General features: G+C 30.7%; 1 protein-coding gene across 1 annotated transcript in view; it reads left to right on the top strand.

The window, feature by feature from the left end:
• LOC106458415 (methylcrotonoyl-CoA carboxylase beta chain, mitochondrial-like) overlaps positions 1-12,239 on the top strand; it is a 32,092-nt gene extending 19,853 nt beyond the window's left edge. The window contains exons 11-16 of the mRNA XM_013917932.2: positions 929-1,005; positions 2,439-2,505; positions 6,352-6,508; positions 7,286-7,400; positions 10,695-10,780; positions 11,946-12,239. Coding sequence (XP_013773386.1) covers positions 929-1,005; positions 2,439-2,505; positions 6,352-6,508; positions 7,286-7,400; positions 10,695-10,780; positions 11,946-12,063 — 620 coding nt within the window. The 3' untranslated portion in view covers positions 12,064-12,239. The remainder of the gene's footprint in view (positions 1-928; positions 1,006-2,438; positions 2,506-6,351; positions 6,509-7,285; positions 7,401-10,694; positions 10,781-11,945) is intronic.
• Positions 12,240-15,368: the final 3,129 nt, after the last annotated feature.

Genomic DNA, 15,368 nt, shown 5'->3' with positions numbered 1-15,368 from the left:
TAGGATTGGCTAAAAGTTTTACTAACTGAGGTTTAACATGCACAGACTAGAAAAAGGTTTAGATACCAATCATAGATGGCAGGAGCAGTGCTGAAGTGGAAGGAAAAAGGTTTTTTTAATTCTTTTTTAAATATTTTCTTGTTAGAGGGAGCTTATTTAGTCTCAAATGTATTTTAGGATTTTTTTTCATTAAATTCCTCTTTAAACTTCATTAAAGAATACAATTTTGTACAAATAATTGAATGTTATGCTGCTATTTAGAAAAATAAAATCCAATAAAAGATGAGTTCTCTATAATTTTTTCAATTCACAAATGTGATTTTGCCCTCACATTAAGACAAAATGGTCATGGCAGGTAACGGGTTAAGAGAAAAAAATTCTGTAAAACAAATCCACTAAATAATAAATTTATCATAGTATTATGTTATAGCATTTCATAAAAAAAGATATTGAAAACATCTATCAGGTAATTTTTACCCATGTCAAAAGCCAGCATTACAATGATCAGATTGGACATTCAGTTCAAATAAGCATCGCAGCAGGTGGACAAAATTTGTTAAAACATTTCATATTTGTCACAATGGCATTAAAAAGCAACTAGTAACTTGTTTTTTTATTCTTAAACTTTTAAGTTAAAGCTTGAGCTGCATCATTTAAAATGATAACATGCATTACTCTTTAATATAATTAAATTATGTGTATCAACAAAACGTTGTTCCACTAGACCTTCCAACTGAACGTTTTTGTGATTAAATAAGATGACCCGTCAGGGTGGAACAAGTTTTATCTTACAAGAGTTATTTTTACATAAGCATAGACCAAAATGACTAACATATTATTTTTTATTTGTAATAATATTTAAATGTAAATTATTACTTGTTATCATTAATTCTGTTTGAAATATATTTCTTGAAATTTGTTTTGACAGGTTTTGGAAGGCTTTTTGGTTATCCTGTTGGTATTTTAGGAAATAATGGTGTGCTCTTTTCTGACTCTTCTCTAAAAGTAAGTCATAAATTCTAATGTGCTAGCAACTTACTTATATTTCTTCTGTTTTTATGGGTTATTATGGCTATGGTTAGAGTGCTTTGACCGTAGATGTGAGGGTTTGTGTTCCTAAACCATTACTGGAGAAGAAGAAAACTTTCTCTGCACTATGAGACTGTCGGTCTGTTATAAGAGTGACAGTCAAATCCCATTATTTATTTATACCAAAGTTACCCAAGTGTTAGTGTTGGGTGTTGTTGATTTGTTGCATTCTCTCTGGTCTATCATTTCAAAGTACTCTTACTTTGAAATTATAGAACTAGAGAGAATACAGCAAACATAGATATCTTGTGTAGCTTTGCACAAATATCAAAAAGAAATTTATTTTTATCTTGTTGTTAAATGAAATTTTGTTGATGAGACAAAATAAATTATGTAATACTATTCCTTCAAAACTTCAGAAGAAAATCAAAAGTTTCACTTTCACTGTTGAATGATAAATTATTATAAAAAGACTTCAACAACAAATTCTTAATACTTAAAATTTTCTTTTAAAACACTGATTTTATAATGCAGTAAACATTTATCTCTAAGTACATCTCTTTATGACTACCATAATTTTCCAATCATAAACCACAGTTTAGACACAACATTTTATCTGCAATACCATAACATTTTATTTTCATAAGAACTGCTACAAATTTTATGCTATTTATAATTTTTCACTTAAATTTCATGAAAAGTTTCCCGGCAACATTGTTACACTTCAATTATGCATTTCGACCCAAACCAACTAAATAATTTTTTATTTAATTAAATAAAATGCCTAAGAAAACAGAATAATAATGCACAAAAAGCAAACAATGTCGTATAACTATAATACTTTTTCTAGCTTTCTAACTATGCAATAAGAGCCTCTTAGCAATTCAACTAAGCTTGTCGAGGTGACTCCCATAAGAAAGAAGTTTAGGACTGGAGGTAAAATAAACAATTTTCTGTACATAAAGCAATATAATATAATATATTACAATATTTTTTCTTTTACTTCTATATTTTATAATGTTTTTCTTAAAAAGAAATAACTGCTATGAAAGAGCCCCTAGAATATATGTGAAATGTTTTCACATAAGCCTACCATTAACTTGACAACAAATGTGCTACAGCTATGGTTTATACACGATTTTTTTATTTTTTTGTAACGACGACCTGTAAAATACATGGGTTATACACAGTATGGTTTATAATTGGAAAATTACAGTATTGGTTAATTTTGAACTGGTCATACCTTTTAGTTTTTAAGCATAGTGTAGCTATGTATGTATATAATCTTGGTATAACATAGAATACACAATAAATGTCTATTTAATTTTTTTTATTATCATTTTATTTTGCATCATTGGTGTTTTGTGTAATTAATGAATAATAATATTTTGGATTTTTCCTTTTTTAAGGCAGTCCATTTCATTCAACTTTGTTGTCAGAGAAAAATTCCTTTAATTTTCTTGCAGAACATTACTGGTTAGTGAATTATTTTTTTTTTGTATTGAAGTATATTTTTGTTGTATAAAAATATTCACTTAAAATGAGAAAATATACATTTCAAATAATCTATGTGTGATATGATACGTTTTTTAATACTATATGCACTGATGTGGCCAAATTTGCACATCTCATGACCTTTTAATAGTTACATTCAAAATTTGATTTAAACAACTTTATTATCACTGTATTTAGTGAACTTGGAATCAAAACATAGTTTCTAATTTAAATTTTGATATTATATAACTTTAAATTTCAAGAGGAAATATTTAAATGAATTTTTAATCTTCACTTCTGTGTATCATATGAACACTTCTCTGCTCTTCTGAGTTTGGTACAAATCACACACTTATACTGCAGGTATCTCTGAGCCTTATTGTAAATTTCTAGCCTCCAAGCGTCTTGCTTTACTGAGATATTAAGAAAGTCAAACAACATGCCACACCCTTCCTATTACATTTTGTCTTTCAAACAAATTGTCAATCATTCCTTCTGACATTTGCTATTGGATTATTTATAACCAACAGAAAGAGAAGATTCTACTTTACTGACTTTTCTACAAGGTTAGTTCAGTCAGCTGACAGATTTTGAAATAATTGGCCCCAGTTTTATTGTTTTACATTGTGGAGTTTGCTCAACCAGCTAATGGAATTATTAACCAATTAAAGCTTAGTTAGATTATAGTAGTTTTAGGACACCCTCTTTTTTTGTACATGATATTTTGTTTTTTGAATTTCATATTTGAAATTAAAAATAATGTTTTATGATAAACCGCCATTGTTACAAAAAGTAGGGTTGGGTTACCTTGCTTCATCTCCCAACAGCAAAATACTTGAAAAAAACAAGAATCCAGAGATAGGTACTAAATTTCTTGTTTTTTATGTATATTTTTTATTTATTGTTATAAAAGTAACTAAAATGTAAAAATTATGAACTTGTAAGGTTAAATAAGAAAACTTAAATGAAAAAAATTACTTGTGATAGCATGAGCACATTGCAATGCATGATTATATAATTTGATGTGTGCTGGTAATCGATCCATTGTTTACACAAGCTTTTTGGCTGTTATGAACGGTTTTCACCTTACTCTAAGAAGGTCTAGGTATAGCTGTAAACAATAGAACAAAATGAAATCAGATTTGAAAAATATTCTCTGTCGGCTTTGGCTGTAAGAATAAATTGTGTGTAATTGTCTATTACAATATGTAGTCGTTCTAGTAAAACAAAAATAGTTGTTTTGATTTACTTCACATTTTTCAACTTTTTGTTTCCTCTGCATTTCTGAATTTGCTGCAATTAACGTAAGGGTAGAAAAATAGAAATTCACTGAAAAAAAAATATAAATATGCTTGAAAAAAGAACTTGATATTCATGTAGGAAGTTATGCAAATAAAATGTGAAACTGTAAGATGAAAAGTATTTTTATTCTTAACATGAAGATCACTTTGCACTCTTAACTAGTCAGAACCTGAGTCAGACTGGCTTTATAAATTCACAGATAAATCGTTAGTAAAACACTTTGTTATAAAATTTGATTTTTTTTGTGTGTGTGTACAACAGAGTTGTAATGTTTACTAAAAGCTTGCCAAATTTTGTGAAGATACGATTAGTTAAATTTGGCACTATAGTAAACATTGATTCTCCAATATGGGATTGGTCTAATGGATCGACCTTGTACACATAGGGCTAAGCACTAACTTGGAATATAAATGCTACTTTATAAACATGAAAAATCCTTTAAATTTTAAAATGTAAAGTAAAATGGTGAGCGAAGTTTTATTCCAAATGAAAATCAGGTCTTAATTAATCTCGTCAAAAACACAGTGGAAGTTCAAACAACATAATTATAATTTAGCCATCAACCATACAACAGTATGATCTAACGAAGGCAAACATAAATTTGTAAAATCATTTCACTGGTGACAAGGCACAAGACAGATGAAGTCCAGAAAAAAATCACTGCAAAATCTTTGTTAATCTTCTACAGAGTTTCACTCATACTTTATATGAACAATCTTTGTTGTATCACTACAGATCCAAACTGTAGTGTGGATATATGACTGGATGATCATATCAATGCCTTTTATGAAGAGGATACTCATATTGTAAGAATATTAACCAATGCCAAGCTAAAGGACACAATGTATTGAAGAAGAGAATGTTCTCTGTGGAAGTGAAAGAATTTGCACAGCAAAGCTTTTAGGACATCATTGTTGTTCCACCAAAACCTTCATCTGCAAAGTGAAAGCTGTAGTTACAAAAGAAAAGTGATAAATAAATCCATTGTCATGAAACTGAACATATCTTCTGGTGCATAGTTAGGAACATATTAAGAAAGAATTTGTATTTGACAAAGGCTTAAAACCAAAAGTTCACAAGCTTTCAGTCACTCCTCAAAATTGGCATTTGTTTTCATGAGAATGATGGCTGAAAATTAGAATTATAGTCCTTCCACTTTATATCGATCACACACACACACACACACACTAGTGAAGTTTCTAATAAAGCACAAGTGAGTTTTTTTTTACATGGGTCACCATAAATGTATCTTGAAAACCAACTTCCATATAAAATGTTTAAAATTGTCAAAATGAATGGTCTGAAATTGACCTCATTGTCATTTGCAGAAATTGCAGCATCAGGCTATAGTGCATAGTCATGGCTAAGAGCAGTATGTAACCTAGAACAATATCCTTATAAAATATGATAGTCTCAATTAATGAACCAAATTGTTATAAGTATATTCCATATTTTACAGTATATCACATCATGCCTACATACTGGGACTTTAAATTTCATAGCTTTTTTTTAATGAAGCATTCTGTTGTCTGTGGTATATGTTTGAGGAACCTCAGTTTTTGTGCTGAGGTCTTCGGGCTAAACCCTTATAACTTTCTTTATTGTGTTTGAATAATTGCTGAGGCTATGTATGTAGGGATGGGTTTACTTGGGAATATCAAATAGAAGTTAATGTGATGTTCTCAAATAAACAAGATTTAACATTCTAATGTAAGTGGGAAGAGGTTCACAACCTTATCTTATATAAACTGAAACTTGCCTGTTGATCTCAGTTAGAAGTGACTTAGTAGACTGAGATTTACATCATGATCTCAAATAGATTTACATTCACTTTGTAATTTCATCTAGAAATATACTTATTTGGCTATATTAAAACAGTGAAGGGTTAAAGCAGTTTTAGTAAGTAGACAGAAGTTCTGTTTATCTTACATCAGCTGAGGTTCACTAACTGATCTAAGTAGAGGTTAACTAAGTAATGTAAAGTATAAATATATTACTCAGTGATGTAGTTTACTTGACACTCTATATGTGGTTAAACAGAGGTTCACTTGGTAATGTCCAGTAGATAAAGATTTCTAAAGCTTCTGCTTAATGACTATTCTAATAAGCAAATAGATAGATAGGAGGGTTTTACATTTAATAGATGTGGATGAACCATATTAACTATTTTCGTTTTAAGAGGTGCCCACTTAATTATCAAATATAAAGTTTTAAAACAGCTGTTTGTCAAATAATAGATTTATTTCAGTACAACGTTTTGTTTAACAGTGATACATGATCACATTAAACATTGAAAGTAGTAGTTTATATATTTTCAACTACGTGTGTTAACAATATAGAGACATAAGTATTGCATTGTCATTAATTTTATCCCTTTTGTCATTCAACAGATGACAGGATTTTAACTGTAGTGACATTATCTTATTTAAAGCTACAGAAAAGTAATTTTTTGAATATGATAGGCAGTTATATGGAGTTGTGATAAATTGACGTATTGTATAAATAGATGTTTTTTTAAAATGTGAGGTTACATGGTTGGAAGAGATGCAGAAGCAGGTGGAATTGCAAAGAATGGTGCCAAGATGGTGACAGCTGTATCATGTGCTCAGGTGCCCAAGCTAACAGTTATAGTAGGAGGATCCTACGGAGCAGGGAACTATGGAATGTGTGGGCGTGCATACGAGTAAGAATAAACTGAAATTTTCCAATGAGAGATTGGTTCCTTTTCTAACCATAGCTTAATCAAAGTTCCTCAAAATATTTATAACTCTTCTTATAGGAAATTTCTGGGAGTTCTTATAACAAATATACAGTATATCATACTTCCCAGGAGTGCATATTTTCTGAATGGTCATTTTTAATTTATATACTCGCTATAAAATGTTTTTTGTTTTTTTTCAAAGTAAAAAATAAATATTTCAAGTAAATTACAGGTTTGATCATAATTATTTATAAATTAATATGTATTTTAACAAACTCACTCAACTGCACATTTTTATTTTATATTTTGTATAATTTTCTCTATGGTATTCAGTATTTAGGTTCTTATTTTTTAGCTTATATGAAGTTATTTAAGATAGCTAATATTTGTCATTTGAAATTTCAGTTAGATGATCTTTGCAGAATTGCGTTTTATTTTCATTTTGGTTTGTTAGCAAACGGTTTTTATGGGCATCAACTAAACTGTTTTTGCCCTTAGTTACTATTGTTTATTTTTTCAGCTTTAATGTAAGAAATTTTTGAAAACTGTTCATTACAAATTTTGTATCCTAATTTTAATGATTTTTTTCTGCTACTTTATTATTTATTTTTATTATTTTTGTTTAATTTTAATAAATAATTTCATGCATTAAACTCTTCTGAACTTGAGTTATTAGCTAGTGATGCCTTTAAATGTTGATCTGCCCATGGTTTTCAGTATTGTGATATCCATGCATGATCTTTGTTTATTTAACTCTAGCCCTAGGTTCATGTATATGTGGCCTAATGCTAGAATATCCATAATGGGAGGAGAACAAGCAGCCAGTGTCTTAGCTCAGATAACCAGAGATCAGAGGCACAGAGAAGGAAAAGAGGTAGGTTTGCTTTCAATAATTTATCAGTTACGTTCATTATAATCCATAATAAAATTTGCAGCTAAGATAATAAATATTGGAATGACTCTGTCTTGGAAGATTAATGTTTACTATAATTCCAAATTTAATGTATATTTTCATGAATTTTGACAAGTTTGTAGTAAACATGAAAGTCTGATGTACACAGAAAGTCAATTTTTTTTTCTAATAAAGTATTTTTTAGTAAAGATTTGTCTGGGAATTTATTAAATCAGTCCGACTTTGACTCCAAATAGTCTTACAGTTAAACGATGTTCATGTTAAGAATAGAAAACTTTTTTTAACTAGAAATAATTAGAACTTGATTTAATATAAGATAATAAACTTGTGTTTATTAGAAACCACTATGAAGTAAAAAGTAACAAGAATTGTTAACTAGAAATGAATGGTTGCTCTACAGATGAAGTCTCAGAAAAATCCTAAAAAATTATCTTTTTTTTTTCCAGAGGTACCAGAATATGTGAACTGTAAAGGACAGTTACACCCATGTTTTAATTGTTTAAATTTTTACCATGTTAAATTAAAAACATTATATTATTAGAAACTTCAATTTAATAGTGAACAGAGTTCCTGTGCTTCCTAGAAAGCTGTTAAAGACATGAAAACTGCATTTATGATTGAGTATGTTATGATTTTGCTGGTGATACTGGTTACAGCTTTCTCTGTTCTTATAGTTGAGTCAAGGCAATGCCAAGAACCCATAATGCCTTGGTCAGATTGTCATACTTACTCCCACAGTGGTTTTGAGGATTTGTCTGGTTATGGCCATTTCTCACTTTCTCTTCTTAATTCTGGTTGCTTGATGTACGACACTGTTTACTTATGGTTGAAGTTGTTGGGTATTGATAACACGGTCCACATGCCCTAACTACTTGTTGTTATTACTTTTTTTTTTTTTCATTATATGTTACCACAGCTTGCATCTTCTTAACACTTTTACTATTGTTCAAGCATTACATTTTCCACCCATTTGGTGTTTCTTTCCTTATTCCTGGACAAAGAGCATACCTGTTCCAAAAGTAGTGTGATACTCCACAGGTGTGCTTCATTTTCATCCCTGAGCAAATCCTTTCATTCTGGGTGGTCGCTTTCTTATTGGGTTGTTCTTTGTGTGCTTACACTGGCCTTCGACCTTTGCAATGTGGGATTCTAACTTGTGTGAGAGGAGGTAAATCTGTTTCAGAAGTTAACATTTTCTCACACTGAAAATGTATTTCCGATAGGTACTTACCTTCTCTCACACACTTGCTACCATTCCTCCCCATTATAACTGGTGTTTTTATTCTAGTACCTGCTTAATTCTCAAAAGTGAGGATTGAGCCTGAATAGCAGAGGGAGCTAGCTGTGTCGTTATAGGTGGTGCAATACTATTGGTGAAGAGTAGTCACATGATATGTACATGTGCAGAAATGGCACAAAACTGTCAGTATTTTAAAAACTGGTTCACTGATTACTAAAAATTCTTTTAGCAATGCTTAGAAGGCATACAATGATCGAGATAGCTTCTGCGTGAGAGAGAGAGAGGTAGATACCTCTCAGATATACATTTCCAGTTGAAGAAAATTTTAACTTTTATATGTATTAATTTTATCTGACTAAGAAGGTGAAAGAGTGGCAAAGTAATGTAGAAATATTTATTATCTTTAGAAATTATTTCAGTCACCTCAGTATCCAATATCATTGACCCTGCTGCTACAAAGCCACCAATGTTGTTTGTAAATGGATGGTTGAATAAAAAATAAAAGGTGAAAGATTTTTGTTTAATTAACATCAATATATTTGCAAATGGTATGCAAATAATAAACAGGAAACCTCTGCATTGAAAGATTTTTACAACCAAAGCAAATGGTCAAACTGATAATTATTTTTTGTTGGAAATAACTAAACTTTGATTTAATATGAGATAATAAACTTTTTATGTTTATTTGAAACCATTGTTAAGTAAAGAGTAACAGCCAATAAGAAATACTGTTTATTATGGATGCATTTCTCAGCAGTACTTAATTCCTAGCTGTCAATGTAATTTCAAGACTTTTTACCTCATGTCTCTTTAAAGACAAAACAAGCCAAACACAGATTAAATAATGACTTTTTTTTGCTAGTTTATTTGGGAAGAAGAGTTAGATTGCTAAATATAAAAACTCAACACTTCTTGCTTTAATGGAGTCTATCCAACCTCATTCCAATTAATTACAATTGTATAATACAATTAGAGATCATGTAATGTTATCCCACCCATTCCTGCCTTGTTTCCTTACTTTTTGGTGCTCCCATTCCATTCCTACTTTCTAATTTTTGATACTTGTAATACAATTAGAGATCATGCAGTGTTTGCTAATCTTATGAGACCATTATGAAAGATGTTTATTTTCTCCCAAAAATCTGCTCACATGTACAGTGTTTCATACAAGTTGATTCTGTACGTTGTTATCCTGACATTACATTTTATCAAAGAATTTCCTTGAATTTTTTTTATTTTCCTGGAAATTCCTGAAAAAATTTTTGTTTTGGAGTGTGGGAAACCCAAATAAAATACTCTCAGTTTTAATTACAAGAACAAAACATTTAATCTTCTCACCATTGAGCAGAATCATGTCCAAGAACACATAGTGTGACTGCTGATGGAAAGGGGATTAATCAGTTTTGCATTTCAAGCTTCAATGTTTATCAATTACTTGGAATACAACAGAAAAAGTGAGTCTGGTGTGGGCTAGTGATTAGCATGCTGGACTGTGAATTCAAGGGTGCATATCCTGTTGCCACAAAATCATACTTTGCACTTATGGGGTCTTTCGTGCATTATAAGTCTAATGGTTAAATCCCACTTTTCAATTAGAGTATCCCAATAGTTTATTATGAGTGTTGTTGACTAACTGTCTCTAGTTTATTAGTTGAAAATTTAGGGATGGGTAGCACTTGTGGCCATTGTGTAGCTTTGTGCAGATATCTGAAATAAGCAAAAGACCAAAATGTTATGATTAATTAAAATAAATAACAATAACTTTTGTAACTGTAGGCACACAGACCTAATGGTACTAAACCATAGAGTGTAAAAATATAATTTTTTTTATAGGTCGTTTGCAAAAGTATATCTCTCGTAAACAGTAGCAGTCCAGGAAATCCAATCAGATGTATGATGCAGAAAGTGACTAAGTACTCACATGCGTCAGTAGAAAGGAAAAGAATTAAGTATTTTAACTGTAACTTAGGTAGATAAACAGAAAGATAGATACTTTATATTAAACCTTTTTTTAGTGGTCGGAAGAAGAAGAAAAAGCACTTAAAGAGCCAATCATCAAGAAATTTGAAGAGGAAGGAAATGCTTACTATGCAAGTGCACGGTTAGTATTATAATTTAGTTTGTGGTATTCAGTTGCACTGATATCTAGCAGATAAGTTCAAGTACCACAAAATTTAGAAATTATTATTATGCAGATAATAAAATGAGCATCTACAGCAAAGGAAATACAAAGTAACTCAAGTTAACAAATAAAATCTTTACTCATTTATGTAAATTGTAACCATGGGCTGTCACTTAGGGTTTTCAACTGGCTGCTAGAATAAAGTTAAAGTTTCCACATCTACCCAAGACAAAGACATGATCAATAATAAGATCTAATGTAGATATGTTACTGTTAAATGAGACTGGAGTCATAGAATGGTATCTTACAGTTCGTAGTTACCTATGTCAAGTGTCATTTCAAGAGGGCATAACACAAAAACTGAGCCAAGCAAATTTAAGCCTATGGAAGAAGTGTTGTTATATGTACCCTTTATGGGATGTGGAAGATTAGTGCAAGTTTATGACTTTCCTACATCTTTCTTACAAAGATGTTGTAACTACATACAGATCACTTGCACAAAGATTTAGAAAAATTATCTGAATTTACATAACTAACTATATATTCTTCCCTAGTTATGAAAAGATAAAACATCATGATATGAACACATTTATTCCTTAGTAGTTAACCTTATAGTTATGGTCAGAGAACTATGTTAAATAATATGATTATTTTACAGAAGGCAAAGCATTTACCTTGCACACTTTATATAATGTCTCAAAATGTTCCAGAAGGATAATGTATTCTCTCTTGATTTGTTTTGGTTGTCTTGGTAGCATCTATTGCACTACTGTAGGAAAGTTCATCTTGGATCATTATCCGTATAAAAATTGAATGAACAGTCAATGAATGAATCAAATATAATACGTTGATGAATTAGGAGTTGTTTAACAGTGAGCCTGTTTTGTTTTGTTTTTTGTTGTTGTTAATAGAGTCTGTTGTAATGAGATACAGTTAACTAAGCTTGATATTTGGAAGAAAAAAAATAATTTTACTCTTAGCTATGAATCTTCATAAGGAAAAGTTAAAACTAATGTAAAATTAGTTTTTCTATAAATAAAGAATTGTTTTTATCTGTGTTTCAGTTGAATGTATATTCCAATCATAAATAAAACACTAAGTGTAATAATTTATTTATATCATTATTGAATTTTTGTTTGTACAGGTTGTGGCATGATGGTGTTATTGATCCAGTAGACACCAGAAGAGTATTAGGACTAAGCCTAAGTGCTGCACTTAATACTCCTATCCCAGAAACCAACTTTGGAGTTTTCCGAATGTAGAACAATTTGTATAGTGTAAATAATTCTAGTTTTATATACACACTTTGCATTAGGACATGACTAAATTATTGGGTATGTGTCAAAAAATAATAATTGGGATATAGTTTATCATTTACCTTTACTAAACTACAAATTTATGTAAAAAGGAAAAGGGACAAATAAAGTTATCCTTTCAATTTTAGTTTCCACATCTTTTTTAACACATTTTTTATGATAATGCTTTATAAAGCTTTGTCATAAAGAATTATTTAATTGATAATTTATTTAAAAACAGATGAATCTCTTTCATATTTAGGCATTCAACTGTTCAGTCATAAAGATAAACATTATTTTTACTAGTCTTCATTTCACACACAGACCACAGCCATAATTATCTAAAACATATAAAATGTTTAAAACAAGAAAACAAATTTATATTATAAGTTACAGTTTTTACAGTAAGGAAAAGTATTTTTTAAAACAGGTACAACGTTTTGATCACTGATGCAATCATTCTCTAAAACACAAAAAGTTTTACAAAAATTGCTCGTAATCAGTAAGTAAACTCAAAACGAAACTATTAAAGAAAAAAAAAGGGGGAACATTTTGATCAGATAACCTCCACAAAGTCCCCATTAAGTCAATTTGCAGAAACAATGACCATGTGTATTTTATCATATTTTTTCAGATCTTGACTATCCTATACACAGTTATATAGTACTTAAGAAACTGGTATTAAGAATTAGTAAAAATTATCTCTAAATGTGTTAGGTTTTATGATCAAATGAAATCGAATTATGATTAACAAATAAATTTATCTATAAAAACAGTACAGTCTTCTTACCAGTAAAATGATCTGAGATCCAAAGCCTGAGAAATGCCTAATCACAATTTAAGATAAAGATCCCACTTTTATGCTATTGGTTGCACTTGAAACGTGTATGTGTGATAATAAATTATCTATCACAACCAAAAGTACCCATCCCCCAGTGATGGGAAAAGCCTGAGAAATGCCTAATCACAATTTAAGATACAGATCCCACTTTTATGCTATTGATTGCACTTGAAACGTGTATGTGTGATAATAAATTATCTATCACAACCAAAAGTACCCATCCCCAGTGATGGGAAAAGTTTAAGCTAATCTATCAATTTAAATTATTTCTTAGACTTTGAAAAGGTTAATTGTGTTGCAGTCTTGGTTTCACTCAGAGCTACTTATGCAGCCTACAGCAAAACATAATTGTTGAGCATTTCAGTCATGCTAAGAGCCACTGAACAATACCATACAGAAAATGTAGATTTTTATTCTTTAAGTTACGTCACATTTTGAAATGTTAACGATAGTGTGATTATTGCCTAACAACTTAGTGTAGAATATCTTTTTTGCGAAATAAAATTTGGCATCAACATTCATGCCTGTTCTCCCCTCATTTCAAAAGTGAATGTTGAGTTTTGCCTGCCTGTGCAACTTTTCAAACGGGAGACAGACGAACCCTCGGACAGACACCACGGTTCGCAATAAATATGTAATATAAGCACATTTCAGAATTCCAAATTTCATATGAAATGTTCTTAATAACTCTTTATAGGATAATGGTAAGTTATTCCTTGCCGTTTTAAAGTAGTGTATACTTTGATCCCAGTTTAATAGTATTAATGACGAACAGTATCACTGGTGTAACTACTACTAGCGATTTAGTCACTTGAGTCATCCATCATCTAACAAACTGTAAACCCTTGTAAAAACTTTCATATCCAAATATCTGTATTTCATATTACGTGGCCATGAATGCTAACAAAAGTGGTAACTTTTGGTGCTTGGTTTGTGTAGTTGATTTAACCAAAACATTTTGTATTTCATATTACGTGGCCATGAATGCTAACAAAAGTGGTAACTTTTGGTGCTTGGTTTGTGTAGTTGATTTAACCAAAACATTTTGTATTTCATGTTACGTGGCCATGAATGCTAACAAAAGTGGTAACTTTTGGTGCTTGGTTTGTGTAGTTGATTTAACCAAAACATTTTGTATTTCATATTACGTGGCCATGAATGCTAACAAAAGTGGTAACTTTTGGTGCTTGGTTTGTGTAGTTGATTTAACCAAAACATTTTGTATTTCATATTATGTGGCCATGAATGCTAACAAAAGTGGTAACTTTTGGTGCTTGGTTTGTGTAGTTGATTTAACCAAAAACATTTTGGTCTTTATACACCGTTAAAGGAAATGTTGTGTTCACTAACTCAATAAGAATATATAATCGTGTATTATGAACATACTTTTTGATATGTTTAGTATTTTTTTTTTTATTGGACAACCCTGTACAAATGTTTTGTATTCAATTGCTAAACATCGGAATATACCTGCACTTCCTATGCCACATTCTATTGTACAATGATATTAATTTGCTCCGTACTACCGCAAGAGAAAATCTAGCAGGGCATTTAACTTTCACGTTTCCAAGTTAAGACTTGCACAATAAAAATAGCTTTACTTATCTAAACAGGTGTGTTTCACCATCGTCGGAATGAACTGAGTAAAAAGAAAAATGAAGTAACATCCTTTGAACGTGATTTTCTTCAAGGAACTGGGTGTCGTACAAGAACTGAATCTTACCTAATCACACTCAACTTTGTGTCTTATATAATTGTCATGTCATTTCATTAACTTAAGAGAAACGATCTTCGTTTATGGGTTAATGAACAACGTATAGCTTTAATTTCCAACTTCTCACGCATTTCCTGGCGGTTTACGAAAACGTTGAACACTAAATTAAAGCAGAAAGGAAACTTAACCAAACTTTTGAGCTGTATACCATTAAAGTGGAAATAAGTAGCACCCTAACAATACGTATTACATATACATTGGTTGATACACATAACGCAAATTCAGACAGGGTATTTGTTAATTCTAATTTATCGCTTTGAATCACAGGAGACTTCACAATATTTTGAATGGGAGAACTGCACAATTTAGATCACCACCCCCAAAAAAAGGTTGTTTATAATAATGGGCAAGTTAACCAAACCTGTCGTAATATGTTATTTGAATGTATTAACGATACTTGATGCAGTCTATGTAATTACATATATAATTGTCGGGCTTTCCCTCTATCCACAAAATTTTGAGAAAAACGACAGCTTACTTAAAGTTCCCAGTTTGGCGACTTGGCAGAAGTTCTCAAGGAACGTGATTAACTTATGGCGAGGCTTTTTCCCCAGACTTTACTGTGGTGGTGACAGGTAGTGGATTTAGCTTTCCCCCAGCCCAACTAACTGCTGCACGTCTGTCCCACGCAAAGTTTAACCTGTACCAGTAATGGGT

This window comes from Limulus polyphemus, unplaced genomic scaffold (genome assembly GCF_000517525.1).
Source record: "Limulus polyphemus unplaced genomic scaffold, Limulus_polyphemus-2.1.2 Scaffold22, whole genome shotgun sequence".
NCBI classification, from domain to species: Eukaryota; Metazoa; Arthropoda; class Merostomata; order Xiphosura; family Limulidae; genus Limulus; species Limulus polyphemus.
The sequence above is the reverse complement of the archived record's forward strand: the minus strand, read 5'-3'. Positions and strand labels throughout refer to the sequence as shown.